The sequence below is a fragment of the Branchiostoma floridae genome, chromosome 6 (assembly GCF_000003815.2).
Source record: "Branchiostoma floridae strain S238N-H82 chromosome 6, Bfl_VNyyK, whole genome shotgun sequence".
Lineage (NCBI taxonomy): Eukaryota > Metazoa > Chordata > Leptocardii > Amphioxiformes > Branchiostomatidae > Branchiostoma > Branchiostoma floridae.
The window spans coordinates 12643031-12664434 of record NC_049984.1 but is presented as its reverse complement, the minus strand read 5'-3'; the positions used below and the strand labels follow the sequence as shown (position 1 = coordinate 12664434).

The 21404-nt window shown below is 42.6% G+C and overlaps 2 protein-coding genes across 6 annotated transcripts in view; one reads left to right on the top strand and one right to left on the bottom strand.

Moving 5' to 3' along the window:
• Positions 1 to 21398, top strand: part of LOC118417146 (leucine-rich repeat and immunoglobulin-like domain-containing nogo receptor-interacting protein 1) — a 31944-nt gene extending 10546 nt beyond the window's left edge. Inside the window, exons 1-5 of one of the 3 annotated variants that reach the window (XM_035822555.1) lie at positions 5404 to 5938; positions 14315 to 15354; positions 15934 to 16112; positions 18248 to 18396; positions 18577 to 21398. In XM_035822555.1, the coding sequence (XP_035678448.1) occupies positions 14378 to 15354; positions 15934 to 16112; positions 18248 to 18396; positions 18577 to 20340 (3069 nt within the window). In that variant the 5' untranslated portion in view covers positions 5404 to 5938; positions 14315 to 14377 and the 3' untranslated portion in view covers positions 20341 to 21398. Of the gene's footprint in view, positions 1 to 5403; positions 5939 to 6244; positions 6966 to 14314; positions 15355 to 15933; positions 16113 to 18247; positions 18397 to 18576 lie in introns of those variants that run through there. The other 2 variants (XM_035822557.1, XM_035822556.1) reach the window with 2 other exon arrangements.
• The window catches only part of LOC118417145 (enhancer of mRNA-decapping protein 4-like), an 87828-nt gene that overhangs the window by 57142 nt on the left and 9282 nt on the right, over positions 1 to 21404 (bottom strand). The window lies entirely within an intron of this gene.

Below are 21404 nucleotides of genomic sequence, written 5' to 3'. Positions count from 1 at the left end.
ACTCATACTAGGGCCCAATTGTCAAATTTCACGATGAAGTGCCTGGCAATATTGGGATGACTTTTCCCAGAAAGAGGATTTTATGGTCAGATGAAGGTTTATATCAAAAACATGAAAATATAGCACATCAAGTCTAGGTATTTGTACAATATCTTAGTGGGAGTCACTGATAGCTTCAGCTTAATTTATAACGCCAAGATGCTGCCTAAGGTGCTGATATTGGGAAAAACTGCATGTTGAGGGAGCCTAAGGTCAAGATACATACAATTTCACACAAGCAAACAAGCACGGACATTCTGATTAATAACTTATTTTACTTCTGGCAGACCAAAATCTTTCATTTCACACTGGTAGTTTACTCCAATCTTCTCCTGCCAAGGAAGACTCCCTGCTGTGATAATTCCTCCACGACTCATTACCACGGCAACAAACATGACCTCTAAACTTTTATTTTCCTTTGGAACGACTCCAGCTGTGTAAACGCCAGGTCATTTTCTGTGACAGTTTGACCTTCGCCAGTGTGTGATCAGCCATACTAAAAAGTAGCCTTTTGTGTTGCAAGGAGGGGTAGTCCTTTAACGACCTTGTCCACAATGGGCAGAATACAAACAAGCCGGCTACACTGCCAAATGCCTGTGCAACTCTATCATCTATAGTCTAAAATGCTAGAATCTGCTTTCCCATAACCCTAGAATACATAGAATCTCTAGTGCATCTTCTGATCACTTCATCTCTGTCTCAAAGGCCTTTTAGTGATTACCAAGAGACAATGCCAGGAGACATGCCTTCAGGTTGAACATTGATCAGTATAGGGTTTCCTATAAACCTGACTGTGTCCATGAAGTGGAATAAAATGCTTTGAATAACTTGCATACACCTTGTTATCTGCGTAGAAAATGGTTATCGACTGAGTTTGGGGACCATCTTCGCTGAATAAGTATCTCTCGAAAACTCATTCATTGATTGGTTTGCCGGGAAAGAACACAGCGGCGCCAGGTAATTTTGTATCGAGTTTCTGACATCGGGGCAATAATCGGTAGATGGATGGAGATGGGCTCCGAACTACTCCAGGCCACACGGTCTGGGATTATTGCATTTTGAAGCTTGATTTTCCATGATTGATGGGTCACTGGTTGTATGAAGGGTTACCCCCAAACTCAATAGACATTGATGACAATTCATAGCCAGCCATTGACTACATCTAGGCCATGCTAAAAACTACCGGCGTGGTAATTCCTAATAACATAACCGACTACAAAGCTGAGTTTGATGAGTATTTTGGGCCTAGATAATACATAATTATGACAAGAGCTCATACCCAGCTATTGATCTAACCAAAGCCCCTACACATCATTGGGTGGGCAAATGTGACTGTGAAATAGTATTGATTTTAGGCAGCTACAGTACAGACCAACAATGCATTCTGTTGTTGGGTCCCCTTTCCACTAGATGACGATTGCTGAGCAACTGCACAATGACCAGAAGTGAAATTGTGTGTGATGCTTGATTTCAAAACTGGAATATGACACAATCCTTGGTTTAAAAGACAACCACACAGATTGTCGAGAAATTTGCTTTTATCTCTGAATAATTCTAGTAACTCTTGGATTGCTGGTAGTACCTTAGTCGCAGCCTCTACTGGAAAGAGCTGAAGGGGTAGTAAAGCATACAGAACAGTTTATCCTGAGGTTGGACTGTACTTGATCTGGCTATCTTACTGTCCAGCTACAAGGTAATGAGCTGAGATCCCCACAGGGCAGACCTTGGATAGGGCACAGTCTGCTGGGAGGAAAATGATGTACATGAGGGATTTTGGAAAGATGTTTGTCTCCCAAACTAATCAACTGCCCACCAGGCAACACAGTCAAAGTGGAGAGCTTCTTGTTTCTCTCCCAGCTGGAAATGTAACTTTTCCATCTCACCATAGAATCGTTGAGGAAAATCATTCAGCTTTAGGTACTAGGGATCACGCTTCCCTGATGTAGATTCACCCATGCATCAACTTTGTGTTGGTTACAGCATAGAAAATAAGTCTAAGCTGCAGTAAGCAGATAAAAGGTTAACATTCGTGCAAGAAAAGAATATAGACGGAATCCAGGTTATAGATCAATGTAATCCATCACAGACTTTCTCTGGATGAAGAAAAGTAGATCAGCCTACCCAGGGTGCATGCGAGCAGTTTTCCTCATTGTCCTGTGGGAAAAGTACTTAAAAGGGATATCGAAGAGGAAAGGAAGCAATCTGGTGATTTATTATTTGCCGGTGTTTTACGACGGGAGAATACAAATTATCGTCTCCGAAATTAGACAAGAACTGCGGACGATGCAGGTAAATGAAGCATTTGCCAGTGGCCAGCTTGGACGTCAGTGGGAAGCCCATTTGATAAGGCGGTCAGGCAGAAATGATGGCTGACCACTTTAAATCAAGGGCAGCAGGAGCAAACACTCCGAGCGGGGTGACTGGCTCGCACAGCACTGTGACCCATATACATTTTTTTGTGGGGGTGGAGGATCAACATAAAATCTGCAGTTTTATGTGACTGCCTTTGAATAATAGCAGAGGTTCAAGTGTACGAGGCAATTAACAGCTTGTAACATCATCCAAGGAAAAATCAAGCAATGAATTTTTTGAGAACTTGCTCATCTGCAGGTGTTAAAACAAAGCAAAAAAAAATAAATTTACAATGCAAGAATTTTCAGACATAGCTGGAAATAGGAAAAAATATCTCTATAAAGTTTACTGTGATGCCATTCCCTTAGAGTTTTACCAAAGATGTTAAATTATGTATGATATAATGAAGGAAGAGATAGGAAGGGCTTGTTTCCTTGTTCAGCTCCAATCTCTGGGAAGATGCGCTATCTCCATGACTGATGGTTGCTGCAAATCTTGTCTCAGGCAGTGATCCTCCTGGCAAGAAACATTACACAGCCTGTATGGAGGGAAACATGCGGGATTGTCTCCCAGAGTGGAGGCTGGCTTGTGCTTTGAATCGATAACGCTCCTCGTCATTTCCATCACAAAGCACAAATTTGTTCCGCTGGGGAAAATTACACCTCGCACACCCGGCACTGGCTGAGCTAAGTGCTGTAATTCCGGGGAGCTGGAATCTGTTCTTTCACCTCCAGGGGTGGGAAGAGATTCTCCGGCCTGCTTCCCTGCTCCAGACGTCAGAGGCAATTTCTGGCAACTGTCCATTAATGCACCCACAGTAGTGTGTGGACTGCCAACTGGGTTGCCGATGTGACAGCTACGTTGGTACCCCGCTTGCATTCCTACGCTCTGATGGGAGCTGACAGGGAATTTCATGGTGGTGACGGCTGCATCGTCATGGTAACCCTTGATGTAGGGAAACCTGAGCCTCCCGTGATTGTACGTACCTCACAGTCCCACGTTTCAGAGGTTCAGAGCTACACCGACAGGTAGGAGGCTATACTTCTAGGGTCTCTCCCTGATTTCTGACATGGTAGGATGATGATTTTGTGCAGGATGAAATTGAAAATATTTTTACTAGTTTTTCCCAAAAAAATGAATGTCCCATGTGTATGAGATTTTCCCATGCAGTGCCATTGTTAGGGAAAGCCAGAACTTGTTTTTCTGTATCAGCCTCGAGTAGAAAATCATTTTCCTCTTCGGATCCAAAACCAGGATTTTGATAGCAATCTTAGAAAACAGTGATGACATGTTTTCATATTGGAAATGGGTGATGAAAAAAAAAGATTCCATATGTTTATGTTCCATATGTTGCTTAGGTTTATGTGCTCTCTGCATGGTGCTGTTTCTTACAGTCCATGGCTAAATGAAATGTGTTTACTGCTTTTGCAGTCTTTTTGAATGATGACACATATGGCAAGAATGGAGGACGTACACTTACTCACTGAATAAGCACAGAAACACCCCACTAAAGAGTACCGATAGGGTCAAGACGACGAGTCGGTAAACAGCAAGAGTTGGGCAGGAGAACGTTCCAAGAATCAATTGTTGGCTGCAATTGTTGACCCGCAGACCAAAAGGAAATGAATCTTTTACACTGTTTGCTTTTCGCTTGAAAGGATAAAAAGCCCGCAACATGTGCTCGCATGGGCCTGAATGGAATTTTGAAGTCAGTTCAAGCTGCCTTCCCCAACAGTCGTACAGGAATACGTTGCCATGGCAAAGTTAGAGCAGCGTGCATGTAAAAAGACGTAAGAACAGGCTGCGAGCGGGTAATGGACAAGTTGAGAGCATCTCGCGAGGAATCGGGTAAAGTACATTTCAAGTCTGCAAAGTTAGCTTGGTAAGAAAACCTTAGATTTTCCCCCTAAAAAAGACTGTGCTGTGTACGTGTCAGGAAGAAAACAACATAGGATACTGTAGCAGTAAGCACCCTGGGAGAATTTGTCCTATGGCTGAAACTGCACTGTAACAGTACCGCTATATTGACCTTGCAAGGATTAAGTAATTATTCAGTTTCCAAATTTCCAACATCAAAAGCACCTACCAATACTGGTGTCTAGCTGCACAAAAGTAAGAAAAAGTAAGGGGCACACAGAATGAGAACTTGGCACAAAAGCTGCCGTGCCATGAGTGAAACTGATCAGTGTGAACCTTGTGATTAGTTCTCGCTGTGACCATGGCTGCATGTAGAGCTGTCTGTTTGGGAGAGACAGGGAGCAGTCTGGGGCAGGATGATTATAGGGGAAAGAGTTTTGCAAATGCAGTGATGACACGCCTCGCTGGGTTTGCACAAGTCGAGAATTAGAACAGGGTTATTACGTCCCATTTGGCATACCAACACACTGTTGTTTGTGAGCAAAGACCAAGCCTAATTTTCACAATCACCCATACAACTTACAAAGGGGCTACAGATGGGTTACAACAAGGCGACACTGCCTACTAGAGGACTTGCCTCTCTAGATCTTTCAGTTAAACAAAGCCTAACCATTCGGAATGTCTTTGCTTGCATCTTAAGGTATGATTGCCTAGTTTCTGTGATCTTCTTCGTAATATTTTGTATTCACTAACTACATTTCAACTTCTTTATTCTAAAATCTTGCTACTTCATCTCAGAGTCATAGAAACTATGTATGGAAAACCTTGATCACAGCAAACTTTTCAAATTTTGGGTGGTAGCTGGTTGGTAAACACTTAGTTACACAGAAGCTGGTTGCTTCTATTCTCTGATATTGGTTAATATGCCTACAGCTTAAGCATGTTTGTGGAAAAGTATGGGAAATACAGTTAACTTATAGTGGGGAGAATATGGTAAATCAGTCTTTGCAAATCACTGCCGGGAAAAGTCATCTTGGACCAAAGGGTAAAAGAAAAAGCTGCCGATTTCATGCCTCATCAGTGCTGGGTGGGACATCATCATTTAAAAAGTCACCAGTATGTTAATATGTGGTACTCTAACTATTCCTGTATGTCTCTGAAGACTGGACACACTGACCATGCTGTTACAATTATAACTTACCATAAGCAGTTTCCAACATTTTCTATCTGGTGATGGATATAGTCATTTCTTAGGTGGGGAAAGCTGTTAGGATGCACAATTGAGTAGAAAAATGACTGACAATGTATCGCAGAAAACCACCGGACATTATTAGTTCTAATTATATGCGAGCACTCTGAGGGGCGACAAGACACTGATGTTCCACTCAATTGAATCTATATTGCCCCATCATTACCTCACACCCAGCCACTGTCCCCTCACACCCGGCTATTATGTCCTGGTGATCCGTCAGACCAGTGACAGTACGGGTCAGGTAGGCGGGACACTTCCCAGGTTGTAATATACATGTAGTTGGGGGTATCCATCTGCCCATCATACATTTAATCCACACCGCGAGCAGAACGGGGATGCTTCAGCTGCGAATGGCGTGGGATTGTGTTTTATGGCTATTCCAGTGGACAGATGGACCTCATGACTAAAACAGTGACTTTCTACACAATGGGAGAGTTGGTAAGGAGTTATGTCTCTTTATTTATAGGTCTGCTTTGTTGTTCCCGAACTTGTATACTGAAGATTGAGTTGTCACCTATGTCGTCTGGGGTGCAGGGCACAGATGTTCTGTGTGACCTCGTGTCACGAGTACAACATTTTTACAATATTTCATTTTCATACTATCACATAGCTGATATATCATAAGTGAAATATTGTAAAAATGTCTCTTTCGAGTCTAATATTCTGACCAGGAGCATCTTCTTGATGTGACCTTTTTTTGTACTGTTTCAAGGTCAAACCTCCCACCTTACGAGAGACTTGGAGGCTCCACTCGGCCTGTTGTGGAAGTTAAATTTCCCAACATCAAAGCAGGGGAAGTGTCCTTTTCATTCATCTCATGACACCCATCCAGTTCTGTAATTTCCCCGCTCTATCATAATGCAAGTCATTTATCTCGTAGAAAACAAGCCATGAGGGTTACAAGTCAAGGTCGGGCAGTTCATTAGGAAACCTTTTGTATTGTTGTGGCGACATGGAGGCCAGCTTCGCAGGCGCCGTGATTCAACTGAGTAGCCATGACCCAGGATATGATTGTACCAACCACATACTTCTGTATCAATCAACAAAAATCCTTTCAGAGTTATGCATCCAGTAGAATACAGGGAGGTTGGGCATGCTCTTGACTTCACTTTCGCATTTCAGGTAAGGTTTAAGGTATATAAAACCTATCCCTACATTTTGGGGTCGAGATTGAGGTTTGATTGCACCCAGCATGGAGGGGATCTTTTTGCCCTTCTCCCACCTATTCATGAGGAAAATTTATGTCATGAGATGGCCCATTGGGGTCATATGGGCATCCTAGCATGCACTATTATGAACTATGTCCTCGGGGAACATCCCGTGTTCACTAATGCAGCAGGACTTTTCAGTTTCCCCGCCGACCGTTCGGCCGCGTATGGTACCGTCTGGGGCGTGCTGTGAAAGTTTGCCTGTGCTCTGGCATCTGAACGAATTGTCGGATAAATACCATCACTACTGACAGAAGGTAAAGTGTTCTATATCTGCCTTTCCATGAAGTAGACTGTTTTATACTGTGCACATCAAGATGTTGATGTTTTTAATAACTGCCTCACAGCTTTTCGGAAAAAGTCTGTTATATTACCCTTGGCCTCTTGTTAGTGTGTCCTATTGAGTGAAATATACTGGCTTGAAGTTTTGACATTTACCTCATCCACAGAAAGTATATCAGTCATAGGGAAGCTGTATTTTTTCCTGTATATATCTGTCCTGGAGGTAGTTTTGTCAGAAGAGAGGATCAGGACACAGACATGTCCTCATAGCTGGTATCCCCTGGGATAAAGTCAAACAATGGGATGACAACGCTAGCCAGGGCACGACACAGTACAGGTCTACTGTAGTCTTCTTTCTACTTTGTGTATGAATTTAGCTGCCATCATTTTAAACCTTGGGAAAAATAAGGACTTTTTGTTCAGTCTCCACAGGGCTTGAAACACTGATGTCATGTATCTGTAGTCTTGTCATGTGGGCAACATTTGTAGTCATCTCCTTAGCCATTATTATAATGATATTAGGTATAACATGCATTTATCCCAAAACAATCACAACAGGACACCCAGTACTACTAGATATGTCAAAAGATACTGGAATTGTAATTCTTGTACCAACTATTATTTAGACTAGGCATATTTCTGTTCACTATAACTTGATTACAGCTGACACATTCCTGATTCTAACCTATCTTTTTATCTCATCGATGGATAGAATAGATACGTAACAATTGAAAGCCAAGTGCTCATGAGCCACCATTTTACCTTTCCACCATCACAAAAATGTCACCATTCACATCAATAGCCACTGGTAATTCTACCCCATGAAAATCATTGGATAATTGGAGTCAATTCTGAAGTGATAGAATACTAAAACAAAATTGCAACATACTGACATCTATTGTCTCTCTGGTTTATGATAATCAAGTGCCATTATAGCTTTTTCATATTCCAAGGGGAATGAATATCTTGACAGGAAAGAATGAGTGGTTATGGAGGTGGTAATGGCCCCGTGTGTCTCCCATCCCTTACTGCACACTTGACAGTCACCCTTACACTGTAGGCAATGGGGGAGACAGCCGAGAAAATGACATTAGGGCCCTTTGTATAAGCGTCTAAAGAGATTAACTGGATTTACAATATTGCACCTGCAGGTAGAGAAGCACACTGCATCTTATGACAGTTAAGTTGCTGATATTAATGCGGTTGTCAAAATTTCTCATTTTCACAACTCAAACTTTCTTTATCTGAGGCAATCCAAAATCCCTTTTGATGTGTATCTGTGAAAATGGGCTTCATAAGTTGCAAAAAGGGGAATTATGAGAGCATTCCCCAGGGGTGGGATTACCAAGGGATGCATCTGCACTGTTCACCTACATGTATACACTTGGCAATGCCCTGAAGCTATGCACACAATATTGGCTGCAGACAGCTAACCAATATTTGGGACTTAAGAATACGCAAAACCTTGACTTAGAGTAGGAATTGTTAAGGATTGTTTCATACTTTACCTAAGTCGACACTGACACTTTTTGTTTATTCCATAATATGCTTACTTGCAGTTATGCAACATTATCTTTATTTACTAGATGGACTACACTGATCAAAAGCTGTGAATCTCAGGAACAAAATTCCCGAGGCCTATCCCCTAATCTCCAGTGCATCTTAGTGGATATGATAGAACACACTGACCCTTGCACCCAGGGTGCTACATCACCAACCAGCCAGAGACAGCCTATCTTTTATGCACACTTGACAATCTCCCAAAGGGTCTCCGACACAAAATGGCTAAAAACAAAATTAGGGAGTTTTGTATGAAATTTTAACAACTTAGTAATGGCCTGGGGACCCGAAAGTGACAATGTGAATAATGAAAGTTCTGCCTATTTCATAAACTGTCATGAATGACTTCTTGCTTAATGTTGGGTTGAGATGGTGTCACACTGTTTTGAACATTGATGGTGAGATATCGAAATTGCTATGAAAGCAGGTAGACCTGATAAAGCTAAGCTGCCAGAATAATTCATAGCAATTACATGCACCTGACTATTATGAGTCATTTGCCGTTACCAACAGAAATTACTGGTAACAGCAATCAGGGCAACTTGATTCAAATCAAATTTGCAATCCAGAGCCATCTACAACATCAAAATCATACAAAAATTCAAACAAAAATGTAATAACAAGATAGTCTTTCACCACATTGCTATTTGATTTTTAATTTAGATTTTGTAATTTGTTGTTATGTTATGCAAAAATACATAACATCAGTTTATCCTGTACTATCTAGACATTAATTATGTGAAAGAATACCAGAAGTCTGACATATCTATAGGGATTTGGAAAAATTCCTTTGTAATGCTTAGCCATACTATCTGTCTCCAGCTTTTAATTCTTGTCCTTCCCACTCACTGTTTGGTAGCCGATTTTATTACACTTTGTTGTTAAATCCTTCATTTTGAGATTTTAAAACACAATGTACATTGATAATCATTTTCATGACATGAGATTCAGATTTTTTAATGGAGTGAAATTTTTGCCTGTCCCAACAAGCAAATTCATTTCCCAGGGCAGAGGGATGGGCCCTCAAGACAGCCCTGTTCAAGAATCTTTCTTTATACATGTTTATGATGGCACAACTAGGTTTATCTCCCACAAGATGCGCCCACAAAATCAGCTTCAGCATACAGATATATCATGCCTAGCAGGAGATAGCTGAGCACACCCCACGAGCCTGAGACACGGCCTGCCCACGGGACATCATTAGTTCTCACTTCTCACTGCTGCAGAGATGGTTGATAGATGTGTGATATGAGGATAGGAATATGCAATTCTACATGCCACAATTTCATATCACTGGCAAGATAGTGTAACAGCCGGAGAATGATAGAACTTCTGACTATTCCTAACTCATGCACGTTACAATCTTCTTAGTTAATAGATTTATCACCCACCCACTTGTCCTTTGCCTTGATTCCTCCAGAGGCACTTAGCTTGTAATGTAAGGAACAGATCTTACATTACAATGGTTGTATTAACAATGTGGGACATTGTATCTATTGAACTTGATCTAGCTTTACCATTTATTTGCTGGTTAGATGTCCTTGACACTCTCTTCAAAGAGTTCTTTGAAGAGCGTGAATTATATAGACGCTCTTAGACGCAAATATAAGAGCAGTGATTTGAGAATTTAAAATGACAGATGCAAATGTGTGTTAAGCCCATAGATACTATCCAACAGCTGCACCCTGCCTCTTAAAGATGTTAAGGGTTGAAACAATCAAATTGTTATTAATGTGGAAAAGGAAAAGCCATACTGCATACAATGTACCTCATGTCATGTAATGGTTCAGCTAACTGGCTGCAAATCTTTACAAATTGGGTGTAAGTCACTCCGAATGGGAGACAAATCTTTCTGATTGGGTGCATGGTAACGAAAAGATGTGACAAACCTTTTAGGGAGGGACCTACAATACAATGTGGCATGTGGCACGAAATTTTGATCGGGACCAGTAAGAAAAAAAAGTCTACAAAGGTATAGGTAACGAATTCTGGCATAACAGAGACAAATAGTTTTATGGTGCTCGTTGGAATGCGGTGGAATAAAAAACTGTGAATGTCGGCCGAAACAATTTCAAGACCCCATCTTGAGGAAACAAAAAAATCAAATGCACTAAGAAAACTACTCTGTGTAAACTACGCAAATATTATACATATAGGCCCCCTCATATAGGTTTTAATGATTGTAAATGTTCAACTACCAACTTTTACTTTGAACATGTAACTGTCTGACTATTTGCAGACTATGTTACAATAAAATGTAATGAAATAGGAAGATTTACTCGGAGCATACAAGAATATTAACCTTTTGAGACATGCAGAAAATCTACACTGCCTCAGTCATATTACAACGATGCAATCTATAAAAGTATGAATGTGGCTCTTCAATCGTAAAGTCATTATACTGGGAGAGAAGTGCACATCTTAGGTGTCTTGCCTATAAATGAGCAGAAATTTGATGGTTTTATAGGTGTGTCACTGGAAAAGGCAATCAATAAATTCCGGACAGCTAATTCCCTGTTCTTAAGTACCCTCTGGGGTTGTGGAAGCTAACCAAGGATGAACAGTCAGAGATTCAAATCTCTCCCTAACAGCCAATTTTCGAGTCCCAATTTTCTAACTGAAACACCCGCAGCCACACTCGAACGTTTGGACTCATGTCCCCAGAGAGCAAATTATTTTCCCCGACAGTGAATAACAGACACAAAGTTGGATCTCTGTGTGCAGGGGTGACACACTCCCAGGCCTCTACGGTGCTGTTAACTTTGATATTTGCAGGCCATCTCTTACACAACTGTCACAAAATTTCCTACGATCGATACTACCAAACTCTACGGGACTTTTTGCAGACACTTAAAAACTCCAACCCCTCCCAGGAGAGCCCATTAAATAGCACTGTAGCTAGGGGGACATGACAAAAATGATCAATGCACGGGGCGCCAGAGCACTACATTACTGGCACTCGTACATATCCCTGGAATAAACAAGACCTTGGTGAAAGCCAACTTAAGCCTGCCCCTGGGAAGCTACATAGCTGGCTTTTGTGCAGTAATAAAGAAGCATGAGGCAATTTAGTTACTGGGAATACTATCTTACATTGTTCATATGTCTGTGTAATGCAGGAAGCTATGTGACACCGATACACAAAAAATATCATGTACTCATAAGATTGATGAGAGTAAAATGCAAAGTATTCATGTAAATGCAAAACTGAACTTGTACTGCATATTTGCATGTGATTTACTAGTAGTGTGGCAGTGATGTATTAGTGGGGGAGCTGAAAGGTATGATGAATTGATGTGGTCTGTCTATTTACATACCTGTACTCTTAAGTATATCAACTCATCCAAACAATATGTTAGATATGCAGTAAATGGCTTATCATTGTCACAAAGTGATGGAGCAGGTTAGAGTATCATTTGTTATAAAGAAGTCATGACAAACATTGATTTTTGAAGGGTTATACATATAACCACAGGAGGCTTTGAAAGTCCTGTTAATTATAGCTGCTATAATTATAGCTACCATTTATCTGATATATAATATATATAGGGTCATTTATCAGACAAGGATGATATGAGGTTTTATTTGTTTGGTGGGGCATATCCCTTGTAACTCTACTCCGTACTACAGATAAGCAGGTATAGCTAAATTACATTGTGGTGTACAGTATATCTTGGTACCTATCTGTTTGAAATACTCGAGCATATTGTTACTACATGTATGTAGACATAGTTTCAGGAAAATTGAAATCAAACAAAACAAAACAAGCCTAAATCCACCAGCTACAATATAGTGCCATAACAAGCAATCTCTAAATGTGTATCCCTTACACGGAGAAATGTGTGGGTATAAGAGTCACCAATTTCTGCCTGTCTACAAGTACAACATTGGAGCAGATCCAATTCTGCAAACATCCTAAGGCTATTTCTGTGTTATATCTTGGCAGGAAGCCCCACTGCAGACATACGCCAGGACACACAAACAAACACATCCCCTGATTACAATTATCTTTTTCATATAGAGGTAAAAATACTGTAATACTGATGGGATCTAATGTCTATACCCTGTAGACCACCATAGTACATTAACCAGTATGGTAACATCTGTCACATGTACAGAAAATACATCCCAATGGAGGGAGTCAAAACAACAATGTCAATATGAAACACCAACGATAATGAGAGGACAAGTTGGCATATCATGCCTGACTGTGTGTTTCTGCCTCGTTGACCACACTTGGTCAAATGCCTGTGAGAAGGTAAATTTAAAGCATAATGACCCGGCATCAGGCTCAAGCAGGCTCATTTACATCCCAGATGATACCATGGGCGCTGAGCCACCTGTTAAAATGTAAATTTTAATTGTGTAATGACTCAAAGGGATGTTACCTAGCTGTTAAAAGATTCATTTTACAGCTTTCTGCCTCGTTTATTATTGGAACATACATGAAAAATATTGATGTTGAGCTGACACGTGAGATTGATGAAATGCCATCTGCAGACCAAAACTGTTTTACATATTTTGAAATTCTACAAGAGGTATCTAAGAATCAAACTCAAGTTCATGTCTGTGGGTCACATTAGATTTCTTTGTTAGACCTACTGCAAACTACGAAATGTGCAGGTAGCGATTTTCTTCTCAGTTTTTTTTCAGTTACCTCTTTGTGCAAAATCATAACATTGCTAGAACAATGTGCTTTGTAATTCTACTGTACTACAGAACCGTTCCAACCACAAACTTCAAAACCCGCAGAAATCTCCTTTTACCTCTTCTAGTACTATCGCAAAATAAAACCACAACAAAAGTTAATCCATTTATAATAGTATTAGCCTCAAATTGCCGTGAGAATGACCTAAGGAATCAACAGTAACCAGACTTTTTGTAGTACGACTCTGAGAATCACATTGTGAGGTACTTCTGTTTACTGTACTATAAATGCCATTTTGATGTCTGACCTGAAGCAAAAAGAAGTTTCAATCAGGATTAGTGTTGGATGGATGGGACCAGACAACTGTTACAGGCGGGGGCTTTGATTGCACCCGCAGTGATTCCTATCCAACCAGCTGTAATCCTAGATTCATTAGCCGCAAGAAAACAGGCCAGGGTCCGACACAATTATTTATGAAGCATCAATTTGCAATTTAAACCTAGCCAACCAAGGAGCGTTCATCACCATATAGCGACTAGTGGCGAGAGATGGTTTGGTAATGTAGCGTACGTATGCAGCTGCCGAGGCGAGATAGCGGGCCCCAATCAGTCCCCGGAAATTACAGGTACACTTCACAACCCGAAACAAGTGACTTTCCTTGCATACTAGATGGGAGGACTGGGAGTCTCCCATTGTGCGATAGCTGATGTCGCCTAACCTAAATGTCAACTGCCTTTACCTTTGAAGCTCTCGACACTGGTGACTAATCGGTACATGCATATATCATGGAGGAAGAAGTCACCTTCTGCTCCTGAGTAGAAGGCATGTTGTAAAGCAAAGGCTGAAACTTAAGAAGTCATTTAGGACACAACCAATAGTTCCATCATAGCCTAAATTAAGCCTTGAGGGAGACTGTTGTTTATGTACAAATTGAGCTTAATCAATTTCTACCGTTTCACGTAATATAAATCAGCTTACCAAACATGCACAGGGGGAAAAAGTCACAGTTTATACTCAAATGACATTGATACAAAATGTAAGAAGCTTTGAAGTTCATGTGCTTTGCTGTTAGTGTTCTTAAAGCCATCAGATACATTCTTGTGGTTTATGTTTCAGGTACAGGTAACAACTAAAGAGTGAACGTTCTACGATTGAAGAAACTGGGACATCTACAAGTGGATGTTGATGAAAATGGCCACCTTATACAGCACGACCCTGGTCTCTGCAGTCCTGGTAAGCCTACTGATGACTGCAGGTGCATCCTGCCCTGAGGGGTGCCGCTGCATCTCGGGAGGCGTGTACTGCACCGAGGGGAACATGCGGCCACTGCCCAAGAGCTTCCCCATCAGCACGGAGTCCTTGTATCTGTTCAGATACAACCTCTCCTCCATCCTGAAGGACCAGTTCACCAACCTGCCACTACTAGAGAGTCTAAACCTCCGAGGGAACCACATCTCCAACCTCGCGCCACAGGCGTACGCCGGCTTGCCCATCCTGCAGGAGCTGATCCTGTCGGACAATGAACTCGTCGTCATCCCTCGAAAATCACTTGTAGGACTACGGAACTTGGAGAGGCTGTTGCTTAGCAACAACTCGATCATTGCCCTGAATGGTCAGGCCTTCCGCGATCTCTCCAGTCTGAGAGTCTTAAAACTTGACAGGAACGAGATAGTCTTCATCTTTGGCAGCGCCATGAAGGGTCTGGACAGTTTGGAAATACTCGACCTCTCCAGCAACCAGCTTGAAATTGTACCAGCAGAATGTCTCCAGAGCCTGGGGCAGCTACGTGAACTCAACCTACAGAATAACAAGATTCTGGCACTGAACGATGATGGTTTTAGCGGTCTGGGCAAACTAGACCGCTTGTACCTCGACAGTAACCGAATCGGATATGTCTCCTCCAAGGCGTTCCGTAACCTGGACTCTCTCCGCGAATTGACGCTAAAAAATAACCTCATCACGGTGGTTCCAGGACAGGCTATCGGACTAGCGAAGACGATAGAGATTTTACGCCTCGCTGGAAACCCCCTCAACATGTCAGACCTGAGCTCCCTGAGGGCCGCACCGACCATCCTTGAGCTGGACCTGGCGAACATTGGGCGCCTATCCAAACGTGCACTGCTGCCTCTGGAAAACCTAACCAACCTTAACATCAGGTACAACCTATTCCAACATTGTTTGAAGCTTTTGATTTTGTACGTATGTATTATACATGCATGTATGTGTCAGTGCAAAAATATTCTCTCTATACATTTACAAAGTTTCATCTTGGGTCTACAGTTTCCCAATATTGGGATTGGATATAGCCAAAAATGGGGGCCTTCCAATCTACTTCTAGAAGTAGGCCTTAAACAAGTAAGTCCATAGCTCCATGGTAAGAGCTTAATTTTATATGGAAATGGCATACAAAATGTCAATTGCCATCACAGATGAACTTTCATTTGAATATGTTTCCGCACACAAAGTAAAGCGCTTACTGACAAGCTTTCGATCACTCCTCTTATCCTTCTCAATTTGAAAGGACTTGAAGCCCATGTCACATGACCTGAATGGAAGGGTGATGTCAGCTGCAGCAAATGGGTCAAAGGTGCCCGGTAGTCTGTATTGGCCCCTGTTTTGGTTGAGTGATGTTTATACACATTATTGTTACAGTCGTCAACAGGCTAACCTCACCTGCCTGAGGAAATCGAGTCTAGTTTTGAACATAGTCTAACCCAGTTTGTATGAATCCGCAGTAACTGCTCGCTGGCGCGTGTGCCCATCCTGCGCCACCTGGGGACCATGCACGTGTTGGACCTGTCCTGGAACAACATCACCACCCTGCCGCCTGAAGCCTTCAGCACCATGACCGACCTGACACACCTGCGTCTCAGCAACATCAACCTCAGCTCTATAGAACCCAACGCCTTCGCAGGTGAGATACAGCTGACCCTAATACACCTGTTCTGTACTAGTACCAGTGTTGGAAAAATCATACTACAGGTGTTTGGTGCTAAGAACATTTTGCTCTACAGAGTGCTTTACAATCGGAGTCCTACAGCACATAACTAGCCATAAGACATGTTAGTTATCCTCCGCCTCCCTTCTTCCCCTAATCAATCCTAGCTATTTCCATTCCATAAGGGTCACTTCTCTGGCAGTCTACTGACCAACTGGTCATGGACTATAGTATTATTTTCAGGAAGGGGCTGTAGCCGGTAAAATACTACAATACCTTAATATACTGCTGGGGGGCCTAAAATCACCATATTTCCTTAAACTCAATAACTGTCCGTGAATTAAAATTCATACAAATCCATCGAAAAGATCCCCAATTCTGCTGTGAACACAAAACATACAGAACTGAAAATAATACCTCTCGTTGGAGCAAGGCTCCTTCCTCAATATTTGGTTGATTTTTCCTGCCTTCGACCTTCTTTGACTCCTCTACTGGCTTCTGTTAGTGACTGTACATGCTAAGTACATCCTGCATTTGCATTGATCTGGAAGCCTTAACCATGTTTTCCCAGCATTAGCAGCTCCTAACTAACACACCTTAGTGCAATAGCCTCTTATCAATTATTCATTTTCATAACATAGCGATGCACTTCCATGAGACCATTGCTTCTGTATGTCAGAATGTTGAGTGTGTGTGACTGTGTGTTTGTGTATTTTTGTCCTTTCAGTTTCACATTTCCTTTGACTTTTGAAAACTTCACTCATTAGTATCGGATTCCATTTTATTACCTTTCGTGTTCAATTTCTAGCAAATATTTGCTGATTTCCCCAGCTTCTTTGTATGATATACAGATGGTTGTAAACTTTTTTTGGAACAACGAAAGATGATCAAGCCAATATGGCCTAAAAATCCCTAAAACCCCTCCTGGCCCCACAAACAACATGTTTCAACACTCGGCACTTTTATACAGCTCCTGAAATGCAGCAGTCTTCTTATCTTCACATGCGACTGCCTACATCAAAAGCCCACAACTTATTGATTTACGGTTTCGGATTCTGTACTCGTTCAAACTTCATTTATCATCTTTTTAATTCCACAAGACCCGACGGGAAGCAGACTTCAGAAGTACAGACCTTTGATCGTCGGGTCACCTGTCTGGTCAATAATGCTAATTCCACAGGAATAGGGATCACAAATTTGCCCGGCATGTTGATTTTCCACGGTGCAGGTAGTAACAACTTCCCCCTATTGATCGTTTTGGAACCCAATTTGCTTTCACTTAGTCCGGGAGGCATGTCGTACATTTAGCTTAAGTGCGGAACCCCTACTTTCACTTCTGATGGAGGCAGAGGGACGATTTCGCTTTGATCTACTGCCAGATAAAAGTCTTCCAATTTCCTTTCCTACAAATTATTTGGGCTTTAAGTCGACCCTGAGTCACTGCCATCTATTTTACTTGGGCAACACTTTGCTGTACGGGGGGTCCGGCAGATCAGCAACAGTGCAGGGGAGATAGTATCAATCCTTGTCATCCTGCCAAGTCTTTTATAACTTCTGTCACGCTTGTGACCTCAGTCAGAAGTTGTTCTTGCCTTGTTTTTTTTTTTTACAAATGTTATAAAAGAATATGGTCTGAGTTTAGGATTGCTGTTGGTGCAACCTTACCTTGGCTTTTCAGAGATTTTGATTCATTGACAGCATTTTAAAAAAGGTAAATAAGCAGGCCAAACTCAATGCACAATGCTTGAAGCCATGCATAAATCTTTTTCTTTTTAAAAAAGCTTGCAGTGTAGTCAAGCTTAGCTATGACTTCCATTTTCAGCCAAGCACACTGGGTCACCCATCAACTCTTCTGGATAAGCGTGTTGGGTTGTTTTACATTTAATGCAACCCTTTCTTCAGACACCACTGACACTGAATACAAGCTCTAAATTGCTTCCCCACAATCTTGACAACATGAATATGACAAAGGAGTCTTTCATGGCTAATGTTGACAGAATGTTACTACAGACTGCCATTATGACTTATCTTATTTGTTTGACTGCATAAAGAGATACAGCCAGAGTTGCCCCACTACAAGCTCCCTACAATATCCCTAACTTGTGTTCCAGGGTTATCATCACTACAGCACCTGTCCCTAGAGAACAACCAGCTGAAGACATTACCCAGGAACCTCTTCATGCCCCTACGGAGCCTGGAGCTGCTGGACCTGTACAACAATCCTTGGTCATGTGACTGCCGACTACACTGGCTAATCCGGGTAAGAATCCATAGTACATGTAGCATGACATGTTACAGAGTCTCTCACCGTTGCATGTTTACTTCAAACCTGGTAATTATGACACTGAATCTCTACATCAGTATGATTTTCCATCACCTCTAAAATGAAAATGATTGTGCAAAATCCATTGAACCTGACAGTGTGTTTGTTATCTTACAGTGGGCTCAGTTCAAGAACTTCTTCTTCTCCACTGTCCTGTACATGAAGTGCTCCACCCCAGCAAATTTCAAGCGGACAGAGCTGTCCCTTGCTGAAGTTCCTATCAAGAATTTGTCCTGCATCCCCCCAAGAATAGTGAGCTCTTCCAAAGACCTCTACCTAAGTGAGGGAGATCCAGCCTTCTTCAACTGTGACGTGTCTGGGTTCCCCATCCCAGATGTGGAATGGTTGGGTCCAGGAGGAAAGCCAATCAAACAGACCGGGGACGGAAGACGCTTCCCCTCAAAAGAAGGAACTCTGGAGATATTCAATGTGTCAAGGAAAGATGCTGGCCAATACGTTTGCTGGGCAGGAAATGGCGGTGGGAATGCCACCAGATCATTCAACCTCACCGTCACTGTGTCCACAAACCCTCACTCTTCTACCATTAGCAACACAGCATCAACGTCTTCTGGCACAATGAGGGGGACAACCTCGACCGCAGAGGGCGCCACACAGGGCTTCGGGATCCTGGGAAACCGTGTCTCCATGGCCATTCTGATCGGCACAAACGCCGCAGCCTTCCTCGCAGGAATGCTTCTTGTCACCCTGATTGTACTGATCTACCTGTTCTGGTGTAAGAAGAAAACCAAGAAGAAGCCAGTAGAGACTGCTGTGGATAAGCCGAACAGGAGCAGCCGTCCCAATGACTACCAGCCGGACGCCAGCACCCAGACCACGCGGGTCCAGGAGGTGCGGCCGCTCGGGCAGCAGCCAGAGCAGCGCCCTCTACCGGAGCAGCCCTCCGAGCCAAAGTGTCCCGAGCGTGTGTACGAAGCCATCCCAGAGATGGACCTGGACTCTGACGGCTCGCAGTACCACACCCCACTGAAGCACCCATCAGAGTATCAGCCATCAGAGTATCAGCCAGAGGTGGTCGCCATCAAGCCCTACAGTAGCAAAGACCACAGGCCTGAGCAGTCACTGAGCCTCGGTGCGACTGAATCTGAGACTTCCAGCAACAGGAGATCCAACACTTTTCCTGACTTCCAAGACATCCACTCACCCCAAGCAGCAGCCACGCCAACTCCATCAGAGGGCCCAGCTAAGTCTGTCTCCTTCAGCACCAAGCCTGAGAGCGGAGGTATGTTCTCCGATGCTAAGCCTCTGCCAGACGTGACGGCAGACACTCCCACGCCAGCACGGGGTGGTCATCCTTACCTCAAGAAGTCCACCAGTCGTCCGTTATGTGTGGAGCAGTCCAAGGCACCACACGTCGGGTCCAGCTCCGTTCCAAACATCCACAGTGGGAAGCAGCTGGTGGCATTCCTGGACGGGTCCACCCTGGGCACTCTGTCCAGCACCAAGGACAGCAGCCATCGCAACAACCAAAACAACAAGTCAGCTCCAGGTATATACCAGCCACTCATCAACCAGAACTCTGATGCAGGGCCTAATACAAACGGCATGGTCCGACAGGCAAGCCAAGATCGCACATCTGGTTCACTGACCTCCAACCCTTACAGGCCGGCTGAGCAGGCGTCGACTCGCGACCAGTTAAACCAGACATACCACCCTCCTGAACCAGTGCCAAACACGGAAAACGACAACAGCGAAGACTACAGTATGGACAACCTAAAAGAGCCAAAATACTACGAGTTGGAAGGGCCTGACTCCCCGTATGACTTTGAGGAAGGGGGCACTGATGGGAATGAAAAGGGGAAGGAAGTGTACTTAGAGTCCAACCCACCAGCCTTGGAACAGGTGGGATCAACAGTAGTGTAGCTGATATTGAGGAAACCACAACAGTACAGTAAGAATTGTAAATCATGACCAGACAGCTTTCTCTGGTAAGACAGATGATAGACCAAGCATATCATATCAACATTAATGATCCACTAAACTTCTACCAAACAATTGACGTGCCATTGTAATTCTACTTGGCACTGTACTATACATTTTGTATGGCTCGAGGACCCGTGGAACTCAGAACCTTGCATGTACAATGTAAGACTGATACTTTGGTCGTATTGATAGATTTTGAATATGTCTCTCTACATGTTGTATGGGAATTCCTGTGCAGTGGGTGTGTGGTTCCTACTGTGTGGATCTCAGTAAAGCAGGTCCTGTGCCAAAATGAAAAGTCTTATATTTGCTGAAACATGGTGGAATTTTGTACATAGAGGAGATAACAATGTGACCTTTTCAATGTATATGGTGGTTTTGTTGTAAAAGTTTGGAGCTTGTTTTCAGGCAAAGTCTTTGTTGCTTGTTAGCTTGTATACTGTGTTCATCGGAAAAATTATATCAAGTAGATTAATCAGAGTCACCAATAGCACCAAGTGGTATGAAACATATTCACAATGACTTAGTCTTGGTACAAACAGCATACTCAACTTACCATGGCAACTTAACAGCCACCTTGGTAATCATGGAAATTATACAGCCAACTTGGTAACCAAGGCAACCAAACAGTCATCTTAGTAACCATGGAGATTGAACAGCCATCTTGGTAACTATGGAGACTGAGCCAAGCTTTCTGCATTGTTGTGCATGAATGTGTATGTATCAAAGTCAGTTCAATAAAAGCGTGAGGAGTCAAACTGTTTCTAATGGGGATGTGGTGAAATTGAAGACTGTAAGTAATTATATGACTTGTGTTAATCAATAGCAAGGGAGAATAGGAAACTTATCATTGGTCTTAGTATTGGTCACTTGTGTGAACAATGACGGTGCCTAAATATATCACTGTGCAAGGGTTTGTTGATCTATGTTTTCTACGCAAAGACAGTGTGTTGCAGAATTATATCTAGAATTTTCAGTAGCATTTAAATCCTGTAAATAACATG